Source organism: Takifugu flavidus, chromosome 1 (genome assembly GCF_003711565.1).
Source record: "Takifugu flavidus isolate HTHZ2018 chromosome 1, ASM371156v2, whole genome shotgun sequence".
Taxonomy (NCBI): Eukaryota; Metazoa; Chordata; class Actinopteri; order Tetraodontiformes; family Tetraodontidae; genus Takifugu; species Takifugu flavidus.
Window position 1 is genome coordinate 17990258 of NC_079520.1, and position 24667 is coordinate 18014924.

At 43.9% G+C, this 24667-nt stretch overlaps 3 protein-coding genes across 8 annotated transcripts; 2 read left to right on the forward strand and 1 right to left on the reverse strand.

Moving 5' to 3' along the window:
- Positions 1-3: 3 nt before the first annotated feature.
- LOC130527817 (WD repeat-containing protein 49-like) lies at positions 4-11381 on the forward strand. Of its 5 annotated transcripts, XR_008951127.1 has the most exons (21): positions 4-133; positions 894-1276; positions 1854-2064; positions 2141-2290; positions 2404-2526; positions 2595-2766; positions 2861-2907; positions 2991-3122; positions 3212-3400; positions 3749-3940; positions 4132-4578; positions 4660-4812; positions 5847-6031; positions 6308-6447; positions 6800-6948; positions 7019-7230; positions 8241-8347; positions 8911-8960; positions 9033-9119; positions 10208-10290; positions 10432-11381. XR_008951127.1 is itself a non-coding variant. In XM_057036605.1 (20 exons), exons 2-19 carry the CDS (start codon positions 1206-1208, stop codon positions 9099-9101), a joined length of 2799 nt encoding a protein of 932 aa, XP_056892585.1. In that variant the 5' UTR covers positions 4-133; positions 894-1205; the 3' UTR covers positions 9102-9119; positions 10208-11381. The 5 variants fall into 5 exon arrangements, 3 of the variants coding, with proteins under 3 accessions (XP_056892585.1, XP_056892576.1, XP_056892594.1); XR_008951122.1 differs by having other exon boundaries at positions 9033-10290; XM_057036605.1 differs by having other exon boundaries at positions 10208-11381.
- A 243-nt stretch (positions 11382-11624) lies between these two features.
- Positions 11625-17811, forward strand: fam20a (FAM20A golgi associated secretory pathway pseudokinase). 2 transcript variants are annotated; one of them, XM_057036673.1, is made up of 12 exons: positions 11625-11782; positions 12140-12695; positions 13783-13976; positions 14062-14112; positions 14705-14783; positions 14981-15073; positions 15756-15871; positions 16047-16227; positions 16353-16462; positions 16550-16631; positions 16731-16790; positions 16867-17811. In XM_057036673.1, exons 2-12 carry the CDS (start codon positions 12262-12264, stop codon positions 17135-17137), a joined length of 1671 nt encoding a protein of 556 aa, XP_056892653.1. In that variant the 5' UTR covers positions 11625-11782; positions 12140-12261; the 3' UTR covers positions 17138-17811. The 2 variants fall into 2 exon arrangements, with proteins under 2 accessions (XP_056892653.1, XP_056892664.1); XM_057036684.1 differs by lacking the exon at positions 11625-11782 and having other exon boundaries at positions 11834-12695.
- Positions 17812-18049: 238 nt separating this feature from the next.
- On the reverse strand, positions 18050-24578 carry LOC130527900 (cAMP-dependent protein kinase type I-alpha regulatory subunit). The gene is made up of 11 exons (XM_057036748.1): positions 24423-24578; positions 22950-23157; positions 22490-22660; positions 22323-22414; positions 22158-22219; positions 22015-22061; positions 21766-21924; positions 21598-21658; positions 21343-21464; positions 20513-20594; positions 18050-20398 (listed from the first exon to the last, which is right to left on the reverse strand). Exons 2-11 carry the CDS (start codon positions 23121-23123, stop codon positions 20226-20228), a joined length of 1143 nt encoding a protein of 380 aa, XP_056892728.1. The 5' UTR covers positions 23124-23157; positions 24423-24578; the 3' UTR covers positions 18050-20225.
- Between the last annotated feature and the right edge of the window lie 89 nt (positions 24579-24667).

Genomic DNA, 24667 nt, shown 5'->3' on the forward strand with positions numbered 1-24667 from the left:
AGGAAGTCTATTTTCCAAGCCCCGATGGTGAGCTGGGGAAGGCGGGTCACGGGGAAGTGATTACCAAAAGAGGCGCTGCTGCCACCGTGCGTATGCGGCTTGGCACACATGGGCGGAAAAGGAATTAAACAAGGTGGGAATGGTCACAGCTTCTCGCTGCTTCACTGCTTTAGCTGTATTTACATCAGATATTTAATGTGTAATATCAAGGTTTTTGTTCTGGTCAGGCAGATCAAGCATTGGCCAATTGCGCCATCTAGTGGCTTAAGCGCAAACAGCCAGTTCATCAGATAAAATATCCAGTGTTCTGCATTCTTTAAAACTCTGGAGATGAAATTATTTTTAAAAATAAAATTATACATATCTAGATTTTTGTTTTTAAAATGTACTTTTAAGCATATGCAATCCTGTTCGTGTAGAAAGTGATCTACAGTATTCAACTTTTTCCCAACATCCCTCCTCCACCCCTATCAGTGCCCAAGAAGCTGATGCCCTGCTTGCCACAAGAAGAAACATATTTCAGTGGAAACAACGATTCTTAATGTTTTTTATGTGGTCATCTTTCATCTGATAAGACTAAATTCCAATGATGTGTCAAAGCTTAAGGGCATTGTTATGTATAGTTCTAATATTGGACCAGGAAATAGCAGCACACTGACATCCTGTTGTTGCCTGGCCGTAATTAAACCACTTTAGTGAGATGACCAACAAGCCATGAGAGTAAAGTCATTATGAAGCTAATATTAAATCCATTTTCAGGCCCTTAATAATTAGAATGAAATTTGGGGTGTTTTTTTTCCTTAACAAATCTTACTTGTGCTGACTCTCAACTGTTTCTATAAATGATTAATCTAGTGAGTGTGTGTGTCTGTACGTGGCTCTGTTCCCCCCAGCGGACTTGTTGCTGTTTGGGAAACTCATCTCCACAGTCATTCGTCACCTCTGACTCCCCACCCTCGGCACGGTCAAACATTTGTCACAGATGGCTCGCTGATCTGTAGGCCGGGACATTCCTGAGAACAAGAGGCCATGGTGGACATCGTCTGAAAAGACAGAGAAAGAGTGGGCATGTTTAGGCTCAGAGCATAATGAGGATCGCAGCACAGACTCAGGAGTGTTGAAACCTAATAATTCAGATCAAAGTGAATTAAAGGAAGCAAGTACAGAAACAGTAAAAGACTGAATTGGATTTGAACTTTATTAATATGAAAACATTACAATCCAACAGGAACCCATGGGCTCTGTATGACAGACAAGTGCCACACAGAAGGTTTTGGTGAGTTTTCTTGCTCATCTGATGTTGAAAATTACAATTTCCTCTTGTTAAGTGATTGTTGGGTGGACTTCTACTGTTTACACAATAGTTAAAATACTTGTTAGTTACTACTTACTAATTAATAGTTACTACTTACTTTATGAATATTTCGATTTTTGGTATGAATAGGTTGTGACACATGCAGTGGAGATCACTCATCCATGTCACACAGCCAAGTCTCCCTGAGCAACAAGACCAAACATAAGCTCCTGATGTTGTGGAACACTGTGCACTCCCCCCAAATAAATTAATAAATAAACTTAATTTAATTGTATTTGCAAGTCTGCTTCGTATTTTTTAATATGGATGTTTCTTAGTTTAAATCACAACTACAATATTGTTATGACAAAGTATGCCCATCTGGGGGCGCTAAATCACCATTTATGACAATTCTTCCGGGATGGAAGGAGATCAATGTGTAATCAAAACAGATGAAGATGCGTCTGTACAAATATAAGCAGAGCTCTTCATCCAACACCACCCAACATTATGGCAACTACCAACTTATAAAGCTATAAATGATCTTTGCTCTCTGCAGTGATGAAGCAGATGGAGTCAGCCCTGCAGAGAAACTGAGCCCTCAGCACCTGCAGCATCTCAGAAACGCATTTACTGCGATACTGGACAGCAAAGCAGTTGCAACAAACCGAGCAAAGTCTGGAATTAATTTGAAAGAGTTTCATCAGGTCCTGAGGTCTATCATGGGTCCCCAAATCGATCAAACCTGGGTCAAGAAATTTTTCGATGAGGTGAATGAAGCTCAGACGGAAACATTGGTGATGTGGGATGAGTGATACAGGACTAATGTGAACACTTTGGTGGCAGGTGGACAACAGCTGTACCGGACAGGTGAGGTGGCAGGATGTGTCTTCCTACCTGCTTTTGGAGTACAGTGAAAGAGAACGGGCCTCTGTTCCCAGAGCAGCTCTCCAGGACTCCCAGCAGCAGACCATCAGACATTGTTCTCACAACAAGGTGGTGTCAGCATGTTATTAGTAATTAAATATCTAGTTATTATTAGTAGTAGTGGTAAGTAAAAAATGCTACGTCTAATAATGTTCTCTATACTGATACTGGCTGAGGGACAGAGGGAGCCGACGGTGCGAGTGATTGCTGTCTCCAGTCCGCCTCCCCTCCGCTATATCAGTGTCAGCAGAGGGGGTCAGGTCACAGTCTGGAACAGCAGCTTACGAATCCTCAGAAGTTTCAGGGTGAGTGACTAAATGTTTATGGCAAAATGCAAATGTGACACACTTGCATTTAATATCCTTTAATCCAGTTAGCGGGAGACGCAGCAGAGGAAGTGGCCAGCATGAGACGGTTTAGGGGATGGACCACCGATGCTGTCTTCATGGGGGATGTCCGCAGGGTTGCCGTAGCAACCGACTGTAGGGACTTGCACTTTGTCAACATCGCCACAGCTGGTGTATTTGAGGATGTCCACCTATTTGGTACGGTTTGTCCTACTTACTAGCAATAAGATGATCTGATTAGTACAACAGTGATCATGGATCATGATCAGAAATGTGTTATTATTGATGTCAGGCTTCCGTAGTGTCCCAACTTCTATCTGCTATTGGCATGATGTTCAGGTAGGTCAGCTGTTCTTTTGAGTTTAATGTTCTTTTACTTACTATTCATTTTGAAAACAATAACACATCTTTGACCCTGTCAGAGTCCAGATAAACCCTCACTCTTGTTTCTGGGTGATGAAAAAGGAGGAATCCACCTCCTGAGGTTCCTGAACCCATCTAAAGGTCTTTTTAAAGACTCACCCAAGAAAGAACTGCTGAGGATCTTTCTCCCTGTAGGTTTAGCCTGATCTGTTGAAGACCCCCAGAGTAAACAGCAGCAGGAATTTAAGACACTCGCCTAAACCTTGCCTTCTGATAACAGGACCTGAGTCACCATGGCGACGTGGTTTCCCATCATTACGTCCCCAATGTTCACCGGCAGCCAATCAACAGAGTGATGTTTGCGCCAGACACCAAAGTCATCATGACCTCGTCAGAAAGTGACCGTACCTCTGTGGTCTTTACCAAAGTGACCCTGACGGGGGAGCCCACAGTCTGGAGTGTTGAGCAGGTAAGGCTGGGTGACCCCGACCGTCTGTTTAATCTCATTATTTGTCCTCATGTGCTCACACGGCAAATGCTTCATTTATAAAGCTCAGTCAGTTAAAGCCAGAACTACAACTCTTCTGAATTTCTCTAAAGTCCTCTAGCCTGCATGACAGGCAGCTGTTCTGTAAAGCCTTGTTAAAGTGGGTGGTGATGCTTCCTGTTAGTCACAATGGCTGTTTTTAACACAAACACACTTATTTTTAGGCGACTGTCTGGACATAAAAACATTAAAACCACAAACCAACTCACAACAGTGATTTAGAAATGGGCACTGCTGCGCTCTGTTCGGCCTTTTTTTGTCTCATTCCAGGGAGTTAAATGCTTTGACTACAGTGCAGCTCTGCAGTTGATGGTTACCGGAGGCTGTGATCGAGCAGTCAGGCTGTGGAGTCCATTTGTCACCACACATCCTGTAGCTGCCCTGTGGGGTCACCTCACCGCTGTGTTAGATGTTGCAATCTACCAGCGGGCTGGGCAAATCTTCAGCTACTCCAGAGACGCCGTGAGTCATAGAAACAGGCAGCTTTTAGTTAAATTGACACACAAGTAAAAAAAAACAACAGGATAAGTATTAACAAATTAAGCTTTCATTTGCTTTTATAATCACTCAATGTTTTCCTAACAGAACGGAGCTTCCAAGATTTTTAAAGAAGGTATTTAAGTTAATACTTGTAGGTCTATGTTTTTGTTCAGGTCCTGAAGGTTTGGGACCTCGTCAGCCATGCCTGCCTGAAAACCATCCACCTGCAGTTCCCCTGCCAGCAGCCCAGCCGAATCCCCGAGCACGGCGGCGTCCCCTTCCTCCTGCTGAGTCCTCCGCTGTCTGAACGGCCCCATTTAGTGGTGGGATGCAGAGATTATCTGGCACTGCTCCATCTGCCTGAAACCAGATCAGCCAGGGCTGGAGGGTCCTCGGGTGGAGGTGGGGAAGGTCCCGGCATCACCTGCGCTCTGTGCAACTCCACTCTGAGGCAGGTGGTAACCGGACACGCCGACTCCTCTCTGTCCATCTGGGATGTGGAGTCAGGGAGGACAAGGATTCAGATTTTAAATGCTCATGGGGAAGAAGCGGTCACTTCCATGGCTCTAGACTCATCCCACAGGCGACTGATCACTGGGTCTCGCAGCGGCACCATTAAGGTCCAGTAACATTAAAGATTAAACAGAGTTGTTGTTTGTTCAGCTCACATGTGAGAGGGTCATTAATTTTTCCCTCAACAGGTTTGGAGCTTAATTAGTGGCCTAAACTTGCACAAGCTGGAGCCGCTCACTGACTCTGAAGTCACCGGGTTGACCTGTCTCCGTGACGACAAGTTGCTGGCTGTGGGGTGGAGCCAGAGAATTGTTCAGTACGACCTCTCGGTAAAATCAAAGGTGCTTAAAATTGAAAATGCACAGCAGAGTCTGAGGATTGAGTGAGAAATGAACCATCAAACACACAACATCAAACAAATACGACATCCAGTTGAAAATGCCTGGATGAGACGCGTTACATAAGCTTTGCCTGGCGATGCTGGAAGGGTAGCTCACTTACTCACCGATGCCCAGAGAGCTTAAGATGTGTCAAGTCTTCACTGTTTATGCTCAAGTTCTTCCCCAGATGCTAAATGCTGGATGATGAACCCGACACGCTCACACTGAAGTGACTAATCTGCTACGGGCTGAAAAGCCATTTTTTAGTTTGAGGTCAAGAATTTTCACCCCAGAAAGCATTTCCAGTCTGATTAAACTGACAGTCGGATCCTTTCAAGTCAGAGGCCCCCTGTCTCTTTTTAAACTTTTAAATTTCGGTCTATAGGGATGAAGTGCTGCTCCGGTGCGAACTGCTCTGGGTGCGCCGCCATGAATATTTTAATACTTCAAATTCCTGTGTTATATTTTACCTCGTCGCTCTCAGCGACCATCTGCTCTGTGGTTGCATTCCTTGTCTGAACTCTGCAGTTAGGAACACTCAGTGTTCATGCTTCTCAGCAAATTCTTAATCCCATCTTTCCCCAAACCTACTATGTCAGCAGAGCCGGCTGTGAGGATTGCTGTCATTCGGGACTAAATTATATCAGCAAAGGTGTAAAATATATATTTACATGCACCCAGTGAGGTCAGGACCTTTTCTCTCCCTGCTTTTCCTCTGAGGTTTATAATCCTGAACCAGCATTTGACCACAACAAACAAGGTCAGCAAACCAGAAAACATACATGATTTAGACCATTTAGAAATAGAAGGAAATGAGGTGCAAACGAATTCAACCAACCATGCATGCACACTACAGACCCTAAAGGCACCACAATACTGTTTTGGTACAATCCTTCCTAGGGTTTGCATAGAGTAACTACTGAACCATGTAAATGTTTTCCATTTTTACTGCAGGGACAAACCATATTTACCCCTGTGGTTGTGCCCCTCTGTAGGATATGTATGTGGGGGCTGACGTGCTGTGGAAGTCCCGCAGCGGCCATACAGGAGACATCTCGGCTGTCAGTCAGTGCTCTGCCCTGGGGGTAGTTGCCACAGCCAGTCGTGATGGAGGGCTCATTATCTGGAGGTGTGAGACACAGAGGCCGGTGCTCCATCTCCAGGGACCCACAGAGAAAGGGTGAGAAATGGACAGTAAAAGGAGTCTGAATTGAAAAGCACTGCAGTAGTTTTAGCACGGGACACATGTCATTTTCCTCCTGAATCCTGTTTTTTTTTTTCATTTTCGAAAACAAACCTTAGAGGATTCTCATCAGACCCTTCCTCAGATATAGTTTAACATAAACTTTGTTTAGTATCGTTTTTACATTGTTGTTACTAAAAGAATATCGGCACTGTTCATCATTCTCTTCACGTGTGAATTGTTGTTCTCGGTTTGTTGTGCTGATGCATCCAGAGCGATGCCTCCCATCGACGGCCTTTTGTTCCTGCAGCATCGAGCTGGAGACAGAAGGCTGAGAAATGGTGGCGTGCTGGTGTCATCGCAAGCCGGCAGTCTCTGCTTCTGGAGCGTCACAGGACAGACACACACCTACGGTGAGCAGGAGGGACGGGAGGGGATGTTCAAGGAGAGCTCGTGGAGGGAGGACAAGATTGACAGACACGAGTTTTACAGCTCAGTGGTAATGGTGAGCTCAGCCCCCCTGCAGATACCATTCCTGGCAGCCCACAGCTGCACCTTTTTCCAGATCCAATCTTCAAACGCTGTGACCACTGTGCTTTAGTGAGCTGGGGCATATCTGTGTAGGTCTGGGTATGTTTTTCTACCGGTACTGAATTTAAATGACATCTGACATGTTGGAACACAAAGGAAATCAATCCTTTAGATGTGTATTAAATCATGCGGACGTTGCTAAAGTTCAGTTTTAAATTTCTTCTTTCTGTTCAGGACAATTCTATGCTCCCGAACAGCCAGGTGAGCGCGTCCTGAGCCTGAGCTCAAATCAGACAGAAAATACACTCGTGGTGTCTGGGGACACGTCAGGCCGCCTTCAGATATGGAGCATAGCTGACTTTGGATTAGTTATACAACATCAGGTGTGCAGGAGTTTGTAAATTAGTATGTATAGCAATCGTATAGCGCCTGAGGGTATTTTTGTCTACACAGCCCGTATGTGAGCAGCCTCCTTTGCTGCAGTCTTGGACAGTTCAAAGGGAAGAGTTGGTCCATGTGGAGGTCTTCAACGTCGCTGACCAGCTGTGGGTCCTCACAGCTTCAGCCAGCGGCTCCGTATCACTGTGGACGAAGGACGGCGATCACGTGGGTTCTTTCGGGCAGCAGGAGTTGTGGAGCATCACCGAGCCGGCCACTCACCAGAGGTTGGGTTTAATGGTGTAAAATAAACACATGGCAACAGAATACAAACAAGTCCTCACTCGAGGTTTAAACAGCTAAATTTCCAACTCTGGTGTAAACTGATGGTCATGCTGCTGCATTAGAAAACTGGGTTACACAGGACAGATCATCATGTTCTACACACAGGTACAAGCAAACACTGGGGTCAACACTGGGACCTGACTGAGGCCTAATAAACCCTCCATCTGGCCTCCAAATTTCATTGTATAAGCAACTGTATATTGACAAAGTATTCTTGTTTGAATCACAGGTGCCAAATCTCATCTAAGTGCTCTGGAGAAAAATGTCCCAGTCAACATGGTTCCTCCAGAATAAACCTACCTCAGCGTTTCCATGAGCCTTAAAAAAATTTGGTTGAAGGTCATAAAATTTTCAGACACTTCCTGGTGTACTTTACTGTATTTTTAGGATGGTAGTTTTGGGGTTGGTGAGTTAATTCAGCATCAGCATCAACATCGAGCCATTTTGGTTTTGCCAAAGCCTCATGAAATGAACTTCCTCGGCTACAGATGCAACAACATCAGCATCAAACTGACAGAAAAATGCAAATACTGCTGCACATGGATGCTGCAGGTTTGTTTGCACAAAGCACTTTAGACAAGTAGATACTTTATGCTGTCAGATGTTGCTGTTTAAGAAGTAAATAACCGATATTTTTAAAGGTTGCCAGAATTATTTAAAAAAAATACTGCACAGGCTTATTTTACATGAATTGTTCTCAACTATTAGGATGCAGATAAAGAGTGTAGATTCCCTATTTGGCTCCATATTAATATGAAGTTCATACACACACACACACACACACACACACACACACACACACACATCCAGCAGAGATCAATGGTCTCAGTCTTGCCTCGCTGAGAGACCGAAACAGACCAGTGCAACATGTCTTATCTAATGTCAACAGCTTTTCAGCTCACACGCGTGAGTTCACTTTAGTGTCTAGTGTGACTTTTTGTGACATCTACAGAATCAAAAAAACAGCAGAAAATGAGGCAAAGACCGAAGGTGATGATGAGGTCAAATGTCGCATTCCAGATCACCCAAACCAGGTTCAGAAGAAATTTGACTGTGAAGGTAATTCACTGCCAATACACACAGACACACACCCCAACAGATACACACATGTATGGCCTCTGCCTGACCCAGTCACATCTGGTGTACTGGGAATGTCCTTTCCAATAATTACAACTTTTCAGACAGAGCGAGAAAGAGAGAGAGAGAGAGAGAGAGAGAGAGAGAGAGAGAGAGTGTGTGTGTGTGTGTGTGTGTGTGTGTGTGTGTGTGTGTGTGTGTGTGTGTGTGTGTGTGTTAGATTAAGGGTCAGAACCAGAACTGCCTTCCATTCTTATTAAACTTGAATCGCTGATTAAATCAGAGCCAATTTTCCCAAGTTATGAAGAAAGGGGTTGGAGCATTCTTCACATTCTCCTTCTCTTAGATCTGGGGCGCAACACAGGAACATTTGGGCTATTTTATATTCCTGAACAAAGCCATGTATTTAAAAAATGTTTTAAATACCCACATTATGCCTGTCTATACAAACCGAGAATATATTATAAATCCTTACATTTCAGTAATTAGTATGCCTTGTCTGCATCCACATACATAAATATACATTCACATTCTTCTCTGTTTAGGTTTGTCCTTCCAACCTAAGACTATCCTACAGCAACCTCCACATCTCTTGGTAAGCCTATTTAGTAGATGAGTATAAACAACTCACATATCTCTTTTATTCAATATTCATCCTTTATCTCAGCATTTGCGGGACAGAGAAGTTTTATGTAACACGAGGTCTGATGACATCCAGCCCAATAAAGAGGGCTAACTGACTGTGAGCCTGCAGGTGAGCGTCTCCCTCATTTGTCCACATGATACTTGCTACTTGTTTGCCAAGTGGCCTATTATATGCCTACCATGTTTTTGAACACACTGTTGAATAAATCATGTGTTTTTGACTCTATTGTCTTCTATTTTATATGTATATAGACTGACACAAGCAGCTAACGCCATGGTTATTATTCACGTTGTAGCTTAGTTTAGCAGATCTGAAATTGAAGGTAAAGCTCCAGTTCTAGATGAGAGGCAGAGTGGATCCCTTCATCATCAACAGCATTGTTTTTTCCCTTCAGTTCACTCTAGGCTGACAGTAAAATTCAGAAATACACATCAGTTAATGAACATAAGTTATTGTATGTTTTCAGTGACTTTGCCAAGACTAAATGAAGCCAATCCTGTGAAGGGCTGCTGGCTGTGGTCAGGCTTGTGGAACAGGCTAAGTTAGATAGGTTTTAATCCCTGCGGGCATCATGGACACAGCAGGTTTAACACAACGGCTTTAGCAGCCGTCCTTTGTTGGGCTCACTCTAATTGTTCTGCTGTCGGCCTGCGGTTGTTTCAATAAGTGCGTGCTGTATGTATTTTTAAGTGTTATGTAACTTTTTATGGTGACCTTCTACTTTCTCCTCTAGTGTTTTGACAGTGGGGAGGTTCATATTTGGGTCTATTCGTGTAACACTCTGCTGGTTAGTAGAAAAGATACTATAATTTCCTTTTGAGTGCATTAAATAAAAGAAGCGGCAGCGTCTGCCGTCATTGACGCTTTGGCTGTGTAGACATGCTGTCATTGCCAGCAGAGAAGCACTGGTCAGAACACGCAACTATAAAAGTATGGATAAATTGCGGAGGAATTCAAGGGTGCAGTTTGACTTCCTTTCCGTCTGGGAGCTGTGGCTTGAGCGCCGAAGCCCAAAGAAGTCATGATTGATGCGATAATGAAAGAGAAATATACGGGAAAGAGTGGCGAGGAATGTTGCCTTTTCTATTTTAGATGCATCCGATGAAAATATCCTTTCACTCAGATGTGAATATGATTTCTTTTCCCGTTCCTCCTCTTGGTTTGCTCCTCATTGTCTTGCTCCCTTCATACTGCAGCAACGTGTTGCCTTTGTGGCTCAGATCTGGAGGTTTTTCTTCCTGCGGCTGCCAGTTTGTGAAGCAGGAACAAGTGCTGAGAGGTCAGGGAGCAAGTTTAAAAGACTCCCATTATTCTCACTTGCCAGAAATAAATTGATGCACCTGCTTTTTCCAATATGCCCATCATTGTTCCTCAGATTTCTTTGTTCTGTCCACTGATATGTTTTACCCACAATCCCCAGGTGCTGTTTCTGACTTTGAGTGGCAGCAGTTTTCAGCTCAGAGGACCTGGAAAGAAAATCCAGGCTCAAAACTTTGCAGTCATCCAACCGTCAAGATGCAGAAATACTGAGGTCTTGGACTCGTTTTGGGGGATGTTATTCTTCATGGTTTTCCTGAAACAAATGTGCACAAAACTCTGCACCATTTGTCTCCACAGTCCAGTGGTGACTGACTCCAGTTGTTGTCAAGTTGTGTTTGTTTGAGGTCACCTGATAAATGGCAGCAGAGACAGAGCCAAGAGGTCACTCTGACAGACACAACCCACCCTGTACTTTTTAGAATTAAGCAATATTCATCGGCCTATTTTTGTTGTTTTGTTTTATTTCTACTATATTGAATTGTTGCATTTATTTGCATGGTCCTTGCACACACATCCCTTAAATGATGGGCTATTTTAGGCATCAGCCTGGATGATTTAGTGTGGGAGGAAGCAGGAGCCAGTTACTCTTTTTAAGAGAGAAAAACACCCAGATGGATGTCACTTACCCCTCACTCTGGCCCCCAGGATCACCCTAGTTGACTGTATGTGCTGCAAGTTTACACTTATGACAACACACACACACACACACACACACACACACACACCACACACACACACATACAGTATATATATATATATATATATACAGTATATATATATATACAGTATATATACAGTATATATACAGTATATATATATATATAGTAAAAAGACATTTAGCTACAGGGGGTTATGCCTTTTTTAAAAAAAATAGACAACATATCAAAGCTCATTTAGGCATTAAGAGTATTTTAAAAGCTGATTTAGTGTCTGTTTTTATGTGTTTCACAAGGCCTGTTTCACTTACTACATGTTGATGAGTGTTTGTAGATGGATCTGAAGCTATTTCGCAGTCTCAATAAATGTCAGGTTAAAGCTTTCCAACACAAACTTCAGCATCAGCCTGTTTTCTTTTCAGAGAATAAAAATGTGCTGGAGAGTTCTCTCTCTCTCTACTTGCACACATCAATACACACACCCATACCCAAACAGAGGACAGATGTTTCAAAATACCACAATAACGACAGCGCAGATGCACTCTGGGAAATGCCCTGTGATACCTCTGTCGCGTCAGCATATCTCTGCTCTTTGTTTCATGAGAAAAAGAAGGTGGTTTTTAAAAAGAGGAGGTGCTGTTTGCACCATGTGAAGTTCTCCTGAGCCCTAGTTTGAGAGGGAGGGAGAAGGTGAGGGATCCAGGTGTGGAGACTGAAGCTCGGTGGAGAGCACAGCTGTGAATTCTGGCCTGCAGCGAGACTGCAAACTAAAGTAGAAACAGGAGGAAGAGACAGGTAGGAGTAGCGGGGGGGAACACATGGTGGAAGGGGTGAAAGCGGACTTGTTAAGATGGCAGCCCCACATCTTTTTTGGAAGAAAGGATGATGAGGCATGTCCCAACTATTGATAGGAAACACCTGTAAATTGTTTGCATCTTTTTCCTCTTTCCTTCAGCTTTTTTCCCTTGTGTATGTTTGTGTCCCATACATACCTTCCAAGACACACCCACAGGGTACACACACATGCTCTTCCCCTCTCTCCTGCGCTCTCTCTCTCTGTCTCTCTCTCGCTCTCTGTCTCTAACACACACACTCACACACATAAAGACATGCTCACTCTCTCACTCAGCTCTCTCTTCATTCACTGCCAAGGAAAGAGGAGGAGGAGAAGTGAGGTTGGAAGGACTGAAATACAAAGAGAAAAAAAGACCAGCTGCTTTCCTCCTGGCTCTGTCTGGCTGCCTGAGTGAGAGACACAAGGAAGCCAACAAGTGATGCCTCTTGCTCCAAGGAGCCGCACATCATCTGGACGGTTCTGTTTTCCCCTCAGCATGACGATGATGAGGAGAGACCGCTTCTTCTTAGTTTTCACACTCGCAGCCGTCTTCTCAGCTGACCTCTACTTTATCCTCCTGCCGAAGCTGCAGAGAATGGGCCAAAGATCGGTGCGTCCCTGCTCATGCAGCCCTGACAACGTCACGCTTCCCCAGCACGGAGGTGTCGCCACCCCACAACTCTCCAACTGGACTTCTGCACAGCAACGGGATGGTACTGGGTCTGAACATGTGGTGACGGGCTCAAAGCTGGAGAACCTGTTTTCTCATCCTCTGTACAGCATCCAAACTCCAGAGTTAGCTCCAGAGGAGAGGCTCCTGGCGACAGGGCAGCTGATGGAGTACTATAAGAAGAAGGTGGCCCGCTGGGAAAGGTCAGTCCATCACACTTCTGCCAGGTTTAATAACATTATTTAGATTCAGGTGATTTTCTCCACAGCTTCTTTGATATTGCAATAGCCATTCTAGTTTATTTGTTTTTCTATTGCTTAACTTTATTGTGAAAGAATTTGGCTGAAACCTCTCTCTGAAAACACGTGTTGCTGCCTGACTGTGGTGAAAGGGGCAGGGTCACTGACATTACGGCCAAACCCACAGCAGACGCACACAAACATGTCTCCATGTGTATAAACATCCTGGGTTATTTGTTTCATGGTTACACACACGTACACACACGATGTGGAGACAATTGCATGGGTCATATAGAGACTGAATGTGGGCTGGTGGCAGACAGCATTCTGCAAACTGTCATTCTGACAGTCTGGACTCCTCTGTCAAAGGTAAACAGGGAATTATGGCTCCTAAAGCCCACCTTAATCTGTTAGAGCCGGAGCTGCAACGGCCTGTGAGGATGTCCGCCTGTCCTGAGATATTGGAGTCCTTCTCTGAGATGTTGACTTGAGGCTATTATGCTGGAAAATAAGAGAAAACATGCAAAATAGATGTCGTCATTCCGTAGATCCCGCAGAGCGGCTTGTTGTAAAATCATGCACCACTTCAAGAGACACCTCAAAGAGCATCGTGGCTGTGGCCTAACAGTTTATTCTGCCTGTGCAGAATGTAAATTAAGCTCTCAGTCATCTTTGATTTACACTTGTGCCACAGAACTACCACATGTCCCCTCATTGGTGGATCTCAGTATTCATTTTGTGTTAGTTGGTGCCGTCTGCTCTGGTGGATTCTATTTTTACTTTGCTGCAGGGACAGGCTTTAGAATTTTAAAGAAAAAAATAAACAAACAATCATCCAAGGGTTTACTATGAAAGTGAGGGTGTTTCTGTGTACACTTTTGTAAGAGCAGCTACAACTTAAACCCGTTGAAATGTCCTGAACTTTGCAGGACAATTTCTAGTTGATGCTGCTCAAAATAAAGCTGCATCTTCATTAAATGCAACATGGAACATGTACTTCACTGTTCCAGTGTATTTACTGTTACTTTGCCTCATTCTTCTCACTTGTCAGACACATGAAGCTGTACAGTGAAGCTGCTGCTGTGTCCAATATTACTGTGAGTGAACACAAGGTGACCTACGACCCTGATGCCAGCTGGCTCAAGTTCCACCTGGGAATCAATCGCTATGCTCTGTACTCCCGGGATGACCCCGTTATCCCACAACTCCTTCGGGAGATGCAGAGCATGACGGTTATCAGCGCAGGTGATGGACAGACTGATGGAGATTGTGCGTGTCCATGTCAAGTGTTTGATTTAATCCATGGCTAAACGAGGGGGGTCTCTTACAGATTACACTCAAGATGAGAAAGCCCTGAAAGGAGAATGCGACTGCACTCAAGGTAGGCTTCTCTATCTGTTTGGATGGCGTTTGCTGTAAAACTGTGTTTATGCACGGTCCAACGTGTGCTATGCTTGGCTTTACTTGCCCAGAAAAGGAAAAGACTACAGCTGTTCTGCTAGCAAGTATTTTTCAGTTAATTTTCCACCTCAAAGCCAATAAGTCTGCTTGTATCACCTGCTGTTGGGAAAGAAGGTGCAAACAAATAAAAACCAACCCGCATTTGTTCATGTGTACAGGCAGATCCTTAATTAAATGTTTGATGTTTGCTGCCTTGAGGGGAGTCAACACCTCCGTTGCTTCATCCTCCACCCACACCGTCATCTCCTACAATGCCCCTGAGCAGTGTGCGAGCCAAAAACCTAGAGCACACCAAGATATTTGTCTTTGAAGCAAGCAAATACGACGGAGGGAACCGCGCTGCTGCCAGATGTTCCTCTGTACCTTTGAATAATTATTACCTCTTAACTGGCTCGACTTTGGCAAAGTTCAGAAACTGTTCTCCAGAGGAGAACTGCTGAGAAGCCAGCTCAAAAAACAGAGAACCACATCCTCATCTCACATGTTTTTCTCATCCCATCCCTCGGCTCTAGTGGTGAAGCCCAGCGGACATCACCTGAAGCTGGCTCTCAAGATGGAGACCTACGCTAAAGCCATGTTTAAACCAATGAGGTGAGGACACACCCAGTGACTCACTGCTCTCCAGCAAACACTGTTTTCTGGAGCCTAGTGTGCAACAAAAACAAAAAAAAGGGAAGAAAAGATGTTTGTTCTCATAAAATGTTAAAACGCTTCCATGATAGCGCAGCACACTGTTTCACATCTGATCCAATTCTGTGTGTGTGTGTGTGTGTGTTTGTGTGTGTCAGGCAACAGAGGCATGAAGAAACTCCAGAAGACTTTTTCTACTTTATTGACTTCCAAAGACATAATGCAGAGATTGCTGCCTTCCACCTGGACAGGTAGGAGGTGTATCTGCTGTCACAACGATATTAGACTTTAAGAAACAGAAACAACACCCTCGTAGTAACATATATAATAACCCTCATCTGCTGCCATGAAAGAACAAAAACAATCCACCTCCACAGCGATTGAGACATGTGCAGCCCAGCCCAGGATAAGTAACCCACCTGATCAGCTCCAACCACAGACGAGCAAACACACACATTCACGAGCAAACACACACATCTTTGCGTAATTGGCTGTGGTGACTCCCATCTGAGCCAGACGGTGTGATTACGATGCCACACACAATGAAAAGACACTACCTCACCGCACTGAAGAGTAAACAACAGGGCTGCCACGTTGACGGAGCCATCATCCCACGCTGTTTTTATACTGTGCGTCACACTTTAAACACCCGTCGACAGAGTCAGATGAGGCAGATCTTATCTCCGACCTCTCAGATGTGTGCAGCAGCGTGTCTGACGCCATCAGCAGTGACTGAATGAGTCTAAAAACCCGATTACTGCTTGATTACAACTCATTGCTGGAATATGGCCCACGGGGAGACAACAGCTCTTAACACATCCACTTAATATTACAACACAGAGGTAGACAGTATAAGTGGTGAAGGGATCATGTGACATCTGCAGAGAAGAGGCCTAGAAGTGACAAAATGTTTTATATCCATTCTCCGGTTAGGATTCTGGACTTCCGGAGGGTCCCGCCAGTGGCTGGTCGGGTGGTAAACCTTACAGGGGAGGTCCTTCAAGTCACCCACAATGAAGATTTAAGATCTGTCTTCTTCACCTCACCAGGTGAAGAACCAGTAAGCCTCTAAAATAGCTTTTTTGGGCCACTATCATGTCAATATTATCAGTTAATATGCAATAAGCTAAATAGATTAGCAGGCAGTTAAAGTGGCTGCGTAACTCTAAGTCATATTTGTGCTAAAAGGAAACTCTTTTTCTATTCCATTCTACCTCCCAACAGCAAACAACACCTGTTTCTTTTCCAAGTGCCTGTACGTGTGTAAGACAGAGTACGCTGTGTGTGGTAACCCAGACCTGCTGGAGGGGTCCCTGTCTGCCTACCTGCCGAGCCTCAGCATTGCCCCCCGCACCTCCATTCCCAACCCCTGGATACGCTCCTACACCTTCACCGGAAGAGAAGAGTAAGAAAGTTCATACTCACATTCCAACTGCAAGTGAATCTTAAAATCTGCATACTATTTAAAAAATAATAATAATCACACATCTGTACAATTAATGCAGCTAGAACTTTTCCTTTCGGTTGCAGGTGGGAAGTGAATCCCTTTTTCTGTGACACTGTGAAGCAGATGTATCCATATAACTCAGGAAACAGGCTGCTCAACATCATCGACATGTCGATCTTCGACTTCCTCATCAGTAGGTGATAACCTTTAACCATCATTTAAATGAGCATTGGCCCTTTCACAATCAGAATCATCTTTGTGAACCTTCCTGCTCTCACAGGCAACATGGACAGACATCATTATGAAGTCTTTTCCAAATTCGGTGAGGAAGGATTCCCTCTGCACTTGGATAATGCCAGAGGGTGAGACTACGCACCATCGGGGAAGAAATCCCAATTTTTTTTAGTGCTGAAAAATTCTGCTTTGTTGGTTTTCTTCCATCATCATATTTTTCCTCCCAGGTTTGGGAAGCACTCTAAGGATGAGATTTCCATCCTGTCACCACTGTCCCAGTGCTGCATGTGAGTGTCTTTTTGGTTGATGGAGAGATTTTGGAAGATTCCAGTTGGAAAAACTTGTCCTGTGATTGTTTCTCAGAATAAAGAGCTCCACGCTGTTGCGGCTGCAGCTGTTGTCGCGTCCTGGGTACAGGCTGAGCGACGTCATGAGGGAGTCCCTGGAGAAAGACGCCTTACAGCCAATCCTCACAGAGCCTCACCTCTTAGCATTGGACCGCAGGCTACAGAAGGTCCTGCGGGCGGTGCAGCGCTGCATCCGGAGGCTGGGCAAGGACAGAGTCGTCACTGAAGACTTTGTCCAATCCACAGAGGGACCTCAGGTTGCCACGGGATTAGCAAAGGTCAGGTAACAGAGGGTGAAAGGACCATCACTCCCTCTGAAAGACAGCAGTGATTGTGATGGAGCAGTGTGTTCATGAGCAAGCACAGCTCAGGTGGTTTCGGTTTTAAGAAGCCATAAGTGGAAGATGTGCCAGAGGCTCATCGCAGAATGATTTCTGGAACATCAGGGGGATTTAAATGATCATTCAAGATGAGGTCCCAAAAGAAGGTAAAGTCCCATAAAACAATCACTGACAGTTGATATATGAAGCCATAAAATATATTCCGAGGAAACAGCTGCAATTGACTGACTCAGTTGTTTATCATGAATGGTAGCAAATATTGGTTTGCATCTTCTTCTGAAATAAAGATATTTTATGAGACCAGACAAGCATATTTGTTTGTAATCAGACGATATCTGTAATAAAAAATGGATAGAAAGAGTTAAACCTCCGCATCACAGGCGTTCACCATTATCTGTGGCTAAAATTGCTGCACCATGACTCTTATCAGACTGAAACTAAAAGTCTGGTTTTTCAGGCAAGTGTCTCTAATGACAAAGATCTTTAGTTTGATTCTAGAACCCTGCAGTCTCCAAATTTAGTGTCCTTGAACAACAAATTTAACACTAATGATAATTAAAACCTGTGCTGTTGAACTGTGGGTTGAATGTATGTGGATAAAGTTTCTTTCAACACCTGTATGTTTCTGTCTGTTTTACCTGTTTTGCTGAAACTGTGGCTACACGGTAAATATACGTTATTGTATATTTAGATTGAAAAGGTGATCGTTGCAGTTGCTTTGGAACAGGAAAAAAATAGACGATTTCGGAGAAATCGCGCCATCTGGTGGCTCCATGCCACATTGCTTTCGTTATCAGGCATTTGAAAGCATTCAATACAATAGCAGCATGGTTGTAAAAAGAGGAAACCTGAGACAAATCGGATTTTTAATTTTTTATTGCTTAAACTGCCGTCTGGAACAATCTATACCAAAAGGATAAACATCTTTGCACATAAAAGAGGTCAAACTGAATACAGGATAGAATAGAAAAAGAATGGTCCTCTGATCGTCTACAGCTCTCTGTGCTGCAGGTCTGACAAACTCTCTGAAATTTGGGCTACCTGACTACTCTAAGCCCAGGTTAGGTAAGCTAAGGCAAACTGGGACCGTTGCAGTGTGGCTGAAAACATTGAAACCGATGATGCTGTTATTTACAGGAAAATTGTTCAACAAATGTGAGCCACCCCCTCCCCCCAAAAAAACAACTTTTCCTGTGGAGGGTTAATGTGATGCGCTGTCAAAGGAAACCACATCCACAGAGACCTCCAGTTTGGGGTAAGAATGTGTATAGATAATTACTTAAACTGTAGAGAAGAATCGGCTCATATAGTCACAACCTCTCTGCTACTCAGACCACCCTGCAATCGGCACCAAATCAAATCTTCAGGATGTACAAGAATACCCCTCAATTCTAAGTAACTGCTCCGAACGAGAACGCAGCAGGAGACGCTCGGCTGTTGTCTTTTGTGGTAACAGACAGTGAGGCAGGAATGAAGAAGCCCATCATCCACAAATTAGCATTAAGATAGAAAAAAAACAAAAAAAACAGTTCATGCTTAAATAGTTGTAAAGCATTTAAGCCAAAACTCAAACAAAGAAGTTGTCGTGGCTGCAGGGCACGTTCTTTAATGCACAACCATTCAAGTGTGATCACTAGATGTTGGAAAAACACCATTCCAAATCAGCCTAGAGAACAGATCACGATGAATAGGGCAGCCAACTTTTCCAAGGCAATAAGCAATGACACTCATTTTGAATAGATATCTGCTTATTCTGCTGCTCCGCTCACCTCTGAGGCTTTCACATACATAAATACTTCAGTCTGACCTGAGGCCACCGCCCACCTGGATACACCTGCAATCGTCCCCTGATCTATTTCAAAGAGCCTGCCACACAATACAATTCCATACTGTTTCAGCAGTTGACAAGAATTTATTTACTTTGTGGCACCGGAGACCTGAAGTAGAATTTATGGAAAAATAAATGTTTACAAAAAGCAGATAAACTTTTCAGATCACCGTCACTCCAAACAATAAATGCATCATTTAATCAATGATAATAATATCACTATGATCATTTTAACTACACTATAGTAACATTGTGATTACAAACCATAGCAGAGGTGAGACCAAGGTATTTGGTACATACTAAAAATGAATACTGAAAGAAGTAATACTCCTATTTTTTCCCCTATTCTTTTTTCTTGGATTAATATAGTCAAGGCAGGTCTAGTTTGGTCGAATAAAAGGACGATAAAAGGTTTTGATTACTTCCTGATCACAGCTCCTCCTTCAACTTGGGGGCAGAGGACTCTGCATCTTTGTAATAAGAACTAAATATTTGGCACTAGCCTGGTAGCTGCACAATATCATAAAAACCTTAAGTTGTACAGGCCATCTTCGAACAAGAAAAACAGACTCGCCATCGTATCATCACGTTGATCGAAGGTAACCATAAACGACAAACGCAGCACAACCATCATACAGTTAAGTCCTAAAAACAGCAACATTGGATGCAAATATTTTCTTCCAGGCTTCTACAGGTACTAAGGTCTGAAGTCGTTCATCAGACAGAGTTGGATAAAAAAAAAAAAAAAAAAAAACTCTGGGGGAAGAAGCATTTGTCTGATCGCTTCAATCTAAAACATCACTTGTACAAATTCACCAAAAGCGCCATGTAAAGTTTGATTGTCCTGTCTCAGCAGGCTGAGACTCTAATGTCTTTAAACATCTCATAATCCTGCTTTGTGTTTAAGCCTAAAAAGAAAGCGTAACCAGGAATACATTTATAACATAGGTAACGTGATGTAACTGTGCCTACAAGGTAGCGAACAGCAATCGGTACAAGCGCTGGTGAATGGCTGAAAGTCACCTCTGCATGAAGGGTGGTAACCATAAAAAAAGATTTCTTTGTGTAAATGAAACCAGAGCGAAACCAATACAAAGTAGAAGGTGACAAAAAGCAAGTTGCATTGTGGACCCTGGGTCTAAAAGGAGGAAGAGGAACACAGTAGAGAGAGACAAAGAGAGAGCAAGGGGAGGGGGACATGTTCCTTCAGACAGACAGCGAGACAAAGCTGTTGTACTGTTGGATATTACGTTTGAGAATATCTGAACATGGACCCAGGACGCGCTCAAAGCGAGGTCGGTCTAGCTTGACGCACTTCAGAGGCCCACGGGCCACCACGGTGGCGGCGCGAGGTCGGTTCATCAGCAGAGCGATTTCACCTGCAACACACGTCAACAGGCCTGAACATGCTGCTACTGTGACCAACGAGGCAATGAAAAACACGGCGATTCAAATAAAAGGAGCTTGTGCTGAGCTGTGGGTGGAGATCTTACCAAAGTAGTCAGAAGGCCCTAACCGGCCCACTTCAACAAACTCCTCGTTCTCTGAACGACGCTGCAACACCGCTGCAGAACCCTGAAACGCAGTTTGAGTTGGACTTTTATTGCGGCGATGGATTTTTCACAGCCATGTTTAAAAACAGTCATTTCACAAAATCAGACTAGACTTCCTAATTTATGGATGTGGATCATTTATGCAGCCAAACTCTCTGTCTACAAGGAAGTTTGCAGTGGCTGGATTAAGGGTGGAGCCAAACCACCTTCCCCCACTAGGTGGGGGGCCTTGTTCACGCGACACAACTTTCAGAGTGGTCGGGTGGCCGAGCTGTTCACACTCTCTCAGCAGGCATGGCCAACTGCGTTCCAATAATACTGGCCATACCAGGTCGCTACCAGTTGATGTTAAAGCTTCTGCTTCCTGGTCAGCAAGATGTAAGCCAGACGTAGCGCGTGTGCATGTGAGTCGCTGTCTGGCCACATTTAGACTCCTGTAGAGTGATTCTCTGGAGTGATTGTCCACTAGAATCACGCCCGTGTGCATTTAATGTTATCGATCTACCACAGAAATTCGGTTTCTACGCGTGTAAGTAAACGCTCTTAGTGATCAAATGCACAACACCTTAATTTTGCTGATCAGGTTTCACGTCAATGTAACAGCACATCTCTGCCTCTAATGAGCCAGTCTGATACTCTTAGTGCTGGTAGCTTGTAGCAGGAGCAGGTTATGCAGGTTACTTTGAATTATCCACATGAAGTGCACGAGGTTCAGATAAACATGTCTGAAATGACCATTTTTTCGGTTTCTCAGAGTAAACCCTTGTTACCTCTAAGATGATGAAGAATTCATCTCCAGGTTCTCCCTGCACAACAATCTTCTGTCCATCCTCAAACTGGACAGGCTCCAAGGCATCAGCCACAGTCAAACGCTCCCACTTATCAAGAGACTCTACAGAAAACACAAATAATGTGCAAAAAAAGGTCATTAGTGATATTATTACAATAACTTTCAGCATATCTTCATAATCGCACCAAACAGGAGTAAAATGTGTCGTGAGTCCATCGTAAACAGATCGTCTCACCTAAAATAGAAACTTTCCTCAGGAACTCCTCGTACATCTTTCTCTTTCTCAAAGTGCTTCCCTAAAGAAAAACGAACGTATGGGCGAGTTAAAAAAAAAAGTTGGAAAAGCATGAAGCTGAAATAGTGGAGAATTTTAGTCTGACTGCACACCACTCGGTCTACTCACCATAAGTATTCTCCTGTAACTGTCTCTGTCAATGCCCCACAGCTTCACATTGGTCTTAGCTCTAACTGTGGCTGCTCTTGGGGTGCCATATATAAGAGCCAGCTCCCCAAAGCTGCCTCCTTCCCCAATACTGGTGACCCACTCATTGTTCACATACACCTGAAAGAGTCATAGACAAACATTTAAACCCAAACGTGCAAAGGAAACACAACAACGTGCATTTGTTAAAAACAAGGATCAGATACTAACATCCATCTCGCCCTGGTCAATCACATAAAAATTGTCACCTTCGTCACCTGAGTTAATAAAACAACAGCGTTAGCATCACATTGAGACATGCTATGATAGGACAAATGTTAGTGCGACGCTACTCAGAAAAGATGAATGCTTACCCTGCAGAATAACAGTTTCTCCAGCAATGTAAGTGACTGGAAACATTGCATCAAATATGTCACTGTGAATGAAGAGATTGTTTTTTTAAATTAACATGCAGGAAACATTTGTTTCATAATTATTTCAGTAGAATCCAGCGGTATATACTATTTACAGACTCGTACCTCCTTTCATTGTCGTCCAGGTGTGAGAACAGCACGTTCTTTTCAATAGCTTTGGCCAAGGCTGCCATTGTCTTGTAGTCTTTTGGAATGACCTTTCAACCCAACAAATTCTGTGTTTAGAGTTTTTCCCTTGATTAAAAAGTATCCTGGTAATATACCGAGTCTACCTTTCTGACATATGAGGCAGCATCCTCCTCTGTGTAGACCTCTGCACTGAAGGCTCCTCTCCGTCTGCGGCCCTTCACCACGGGGTTCATAGGTGGGGACACCTCCTCATCGCGCGAGTCTGATCGGGAATTGCTAGCCTTCTGCTGATTCTGAATCTGCTTCACCTCTTCCTGGAATTGGAACATTAGACGGAGTCAGCCAACAAGGTTTATAGCTGCTGTCATCGTTCTTTTTATTAAAAAGGTTTTTAATCTTTCGTTTTTAATGTTCAAGCTGTTCAACCAATTTTCCTAGTAAGTAAGCAGCTTTGAATGGGAGTGCTACAAGAGTTTATATACACACAAAGATCTGTTGATGGCAAATAAAGCATGTCCACGTGGTTTACAGTAAAAAAAAAAAAAAAAAAAAATCTCAATCATTTTTAAGGACAAAGAAATAAAAAATAGAACAGACACAAACCTTTTCCAGCCTCTCAAAGTACTCCCTGAGGAAAGCCATGGGCCTGTCGGGCCTAGAAGTGCACAGCTGGACAATGCAGTCCTTCAGCAGCTGCTGAATGTTGTGTTTCTGCACGTACTGCTCACACTCCCTCAAGCTCCGCTCCTCCTCGCTGCTCGTACTTCCAGATGCCATGACGACAACCGCAACCCTGCTCTGTGACCTCTAACTTTTGTCATGAGGAGAGAAAAACAAAGGAGCCTGAGTGTTTGTGTGTCACGATGATACCGGCCAGAAATCTGAGGATGTGAGAAAAACAGAGCCTGACTGACAAAGTACTGGGGGAAGGAGTGTAGAGAAGTCCGAGTGTTAAAAGTGAATGGTCATATGACGGGATCACACAATTAAGCCACAGACAAATGGATCGCATCAAATCTGAGACCTAATTTTAAAGTCATGGCTGAATAAAAGATCGTGAATGAAGCTACTATGTAACAGGCCAACCCAAAAGAACAAATGCTCTTGCTTCAGGTTACAATATTGAGCAAAGCAGCCTAAGAGTTGGAAGATCGTGTGATCTGCCTCACTGCTTCTGAGCTTGATCAGCCTGTTTAAAACAGGAAGGAGTGCAACATCTGCAATTCAAAGTCAAGAAGCCCAGAATCCAATAGGCTCCTCAGTGCCATCTCTGCAAATGCATCCTTGTTGGGACCGATTGGCATCGTCAAAGAATGCCCAGGAGATTATTAGGAAGAATCTTATTATATAAAGCTTCCAAATAACAACCGTCATAGATAAGCTTGAGGAAGTTACAATGATGTGATGGCTGATATCTGCTGTCACCGCTTAAGGAAATGTGAACGGCATAGTTTTAGGTATCGGGCGTTGATCGGAGAAGAAAACACATCACGTTTTCAATTTAGTAACGGTGAAAGCAAATTTATTTGCACCAAAAAAAAGCGCTGTCAATTAAATTAGAACAAATGCCAATGGAGCGCAAATGACCTTGCGAAACAAATATCATCTAAATTTACCGATAGGGCACACGGGCAAAGTGTGTTTAAAAGGCTATGAACTGAGCAAATGTTTGCAACTCTGCAAACAGTGTGAAATAAAGCCCATCTGCAAAATTGACTAGGTCGAGCAGTTTCAGGAGGAGGCTGCTTGCTGTGGCGGCGTAACTTACTCCAGGCGGGCTGATGCAAACTAGCAGGCACATAGTGACTATTACGATCCAAATACCAGCGAGTGGCAAGTGTTTGATTTCGGTTTTGGTGTGTTTGGTCATTGTTACAAGCGAGAACCTCTCCATTTTCATGTGCAATGTTGCCTGCTAGCTCTATGCAAAGGCAAAGCTCTCCTCCAATGACGCCATCTTGAGTTCTAGCATAAACAAACGAGAAGCGAAGAAAAGAAGAATTCTCTAGCCGGAGACCGGGTGATCCTTAAACTGTCACAAATCGCTAATATTTGCAAGAATCTGAAAGTTCTTACCGAGCCCTTCGACGGTGACACGGGATGGATTGTATTTCTCAAAGCGTTCCGTTACCAGATCCTTCTCGCTTCGATTTTTTTTCCGAGGCCTGGACCGCTGCCCCACCGGATACGGCTGAGGACCAATCAGCAGCCGCCACTGACGTCAATCCTCCTTGTGCTGACATGTGAGCCCGTAACCCCTGGCAACCTTAAAGGGGAATATACGAAATCTGTGACGTCAAGGATATGGTAGTGGGGGATTT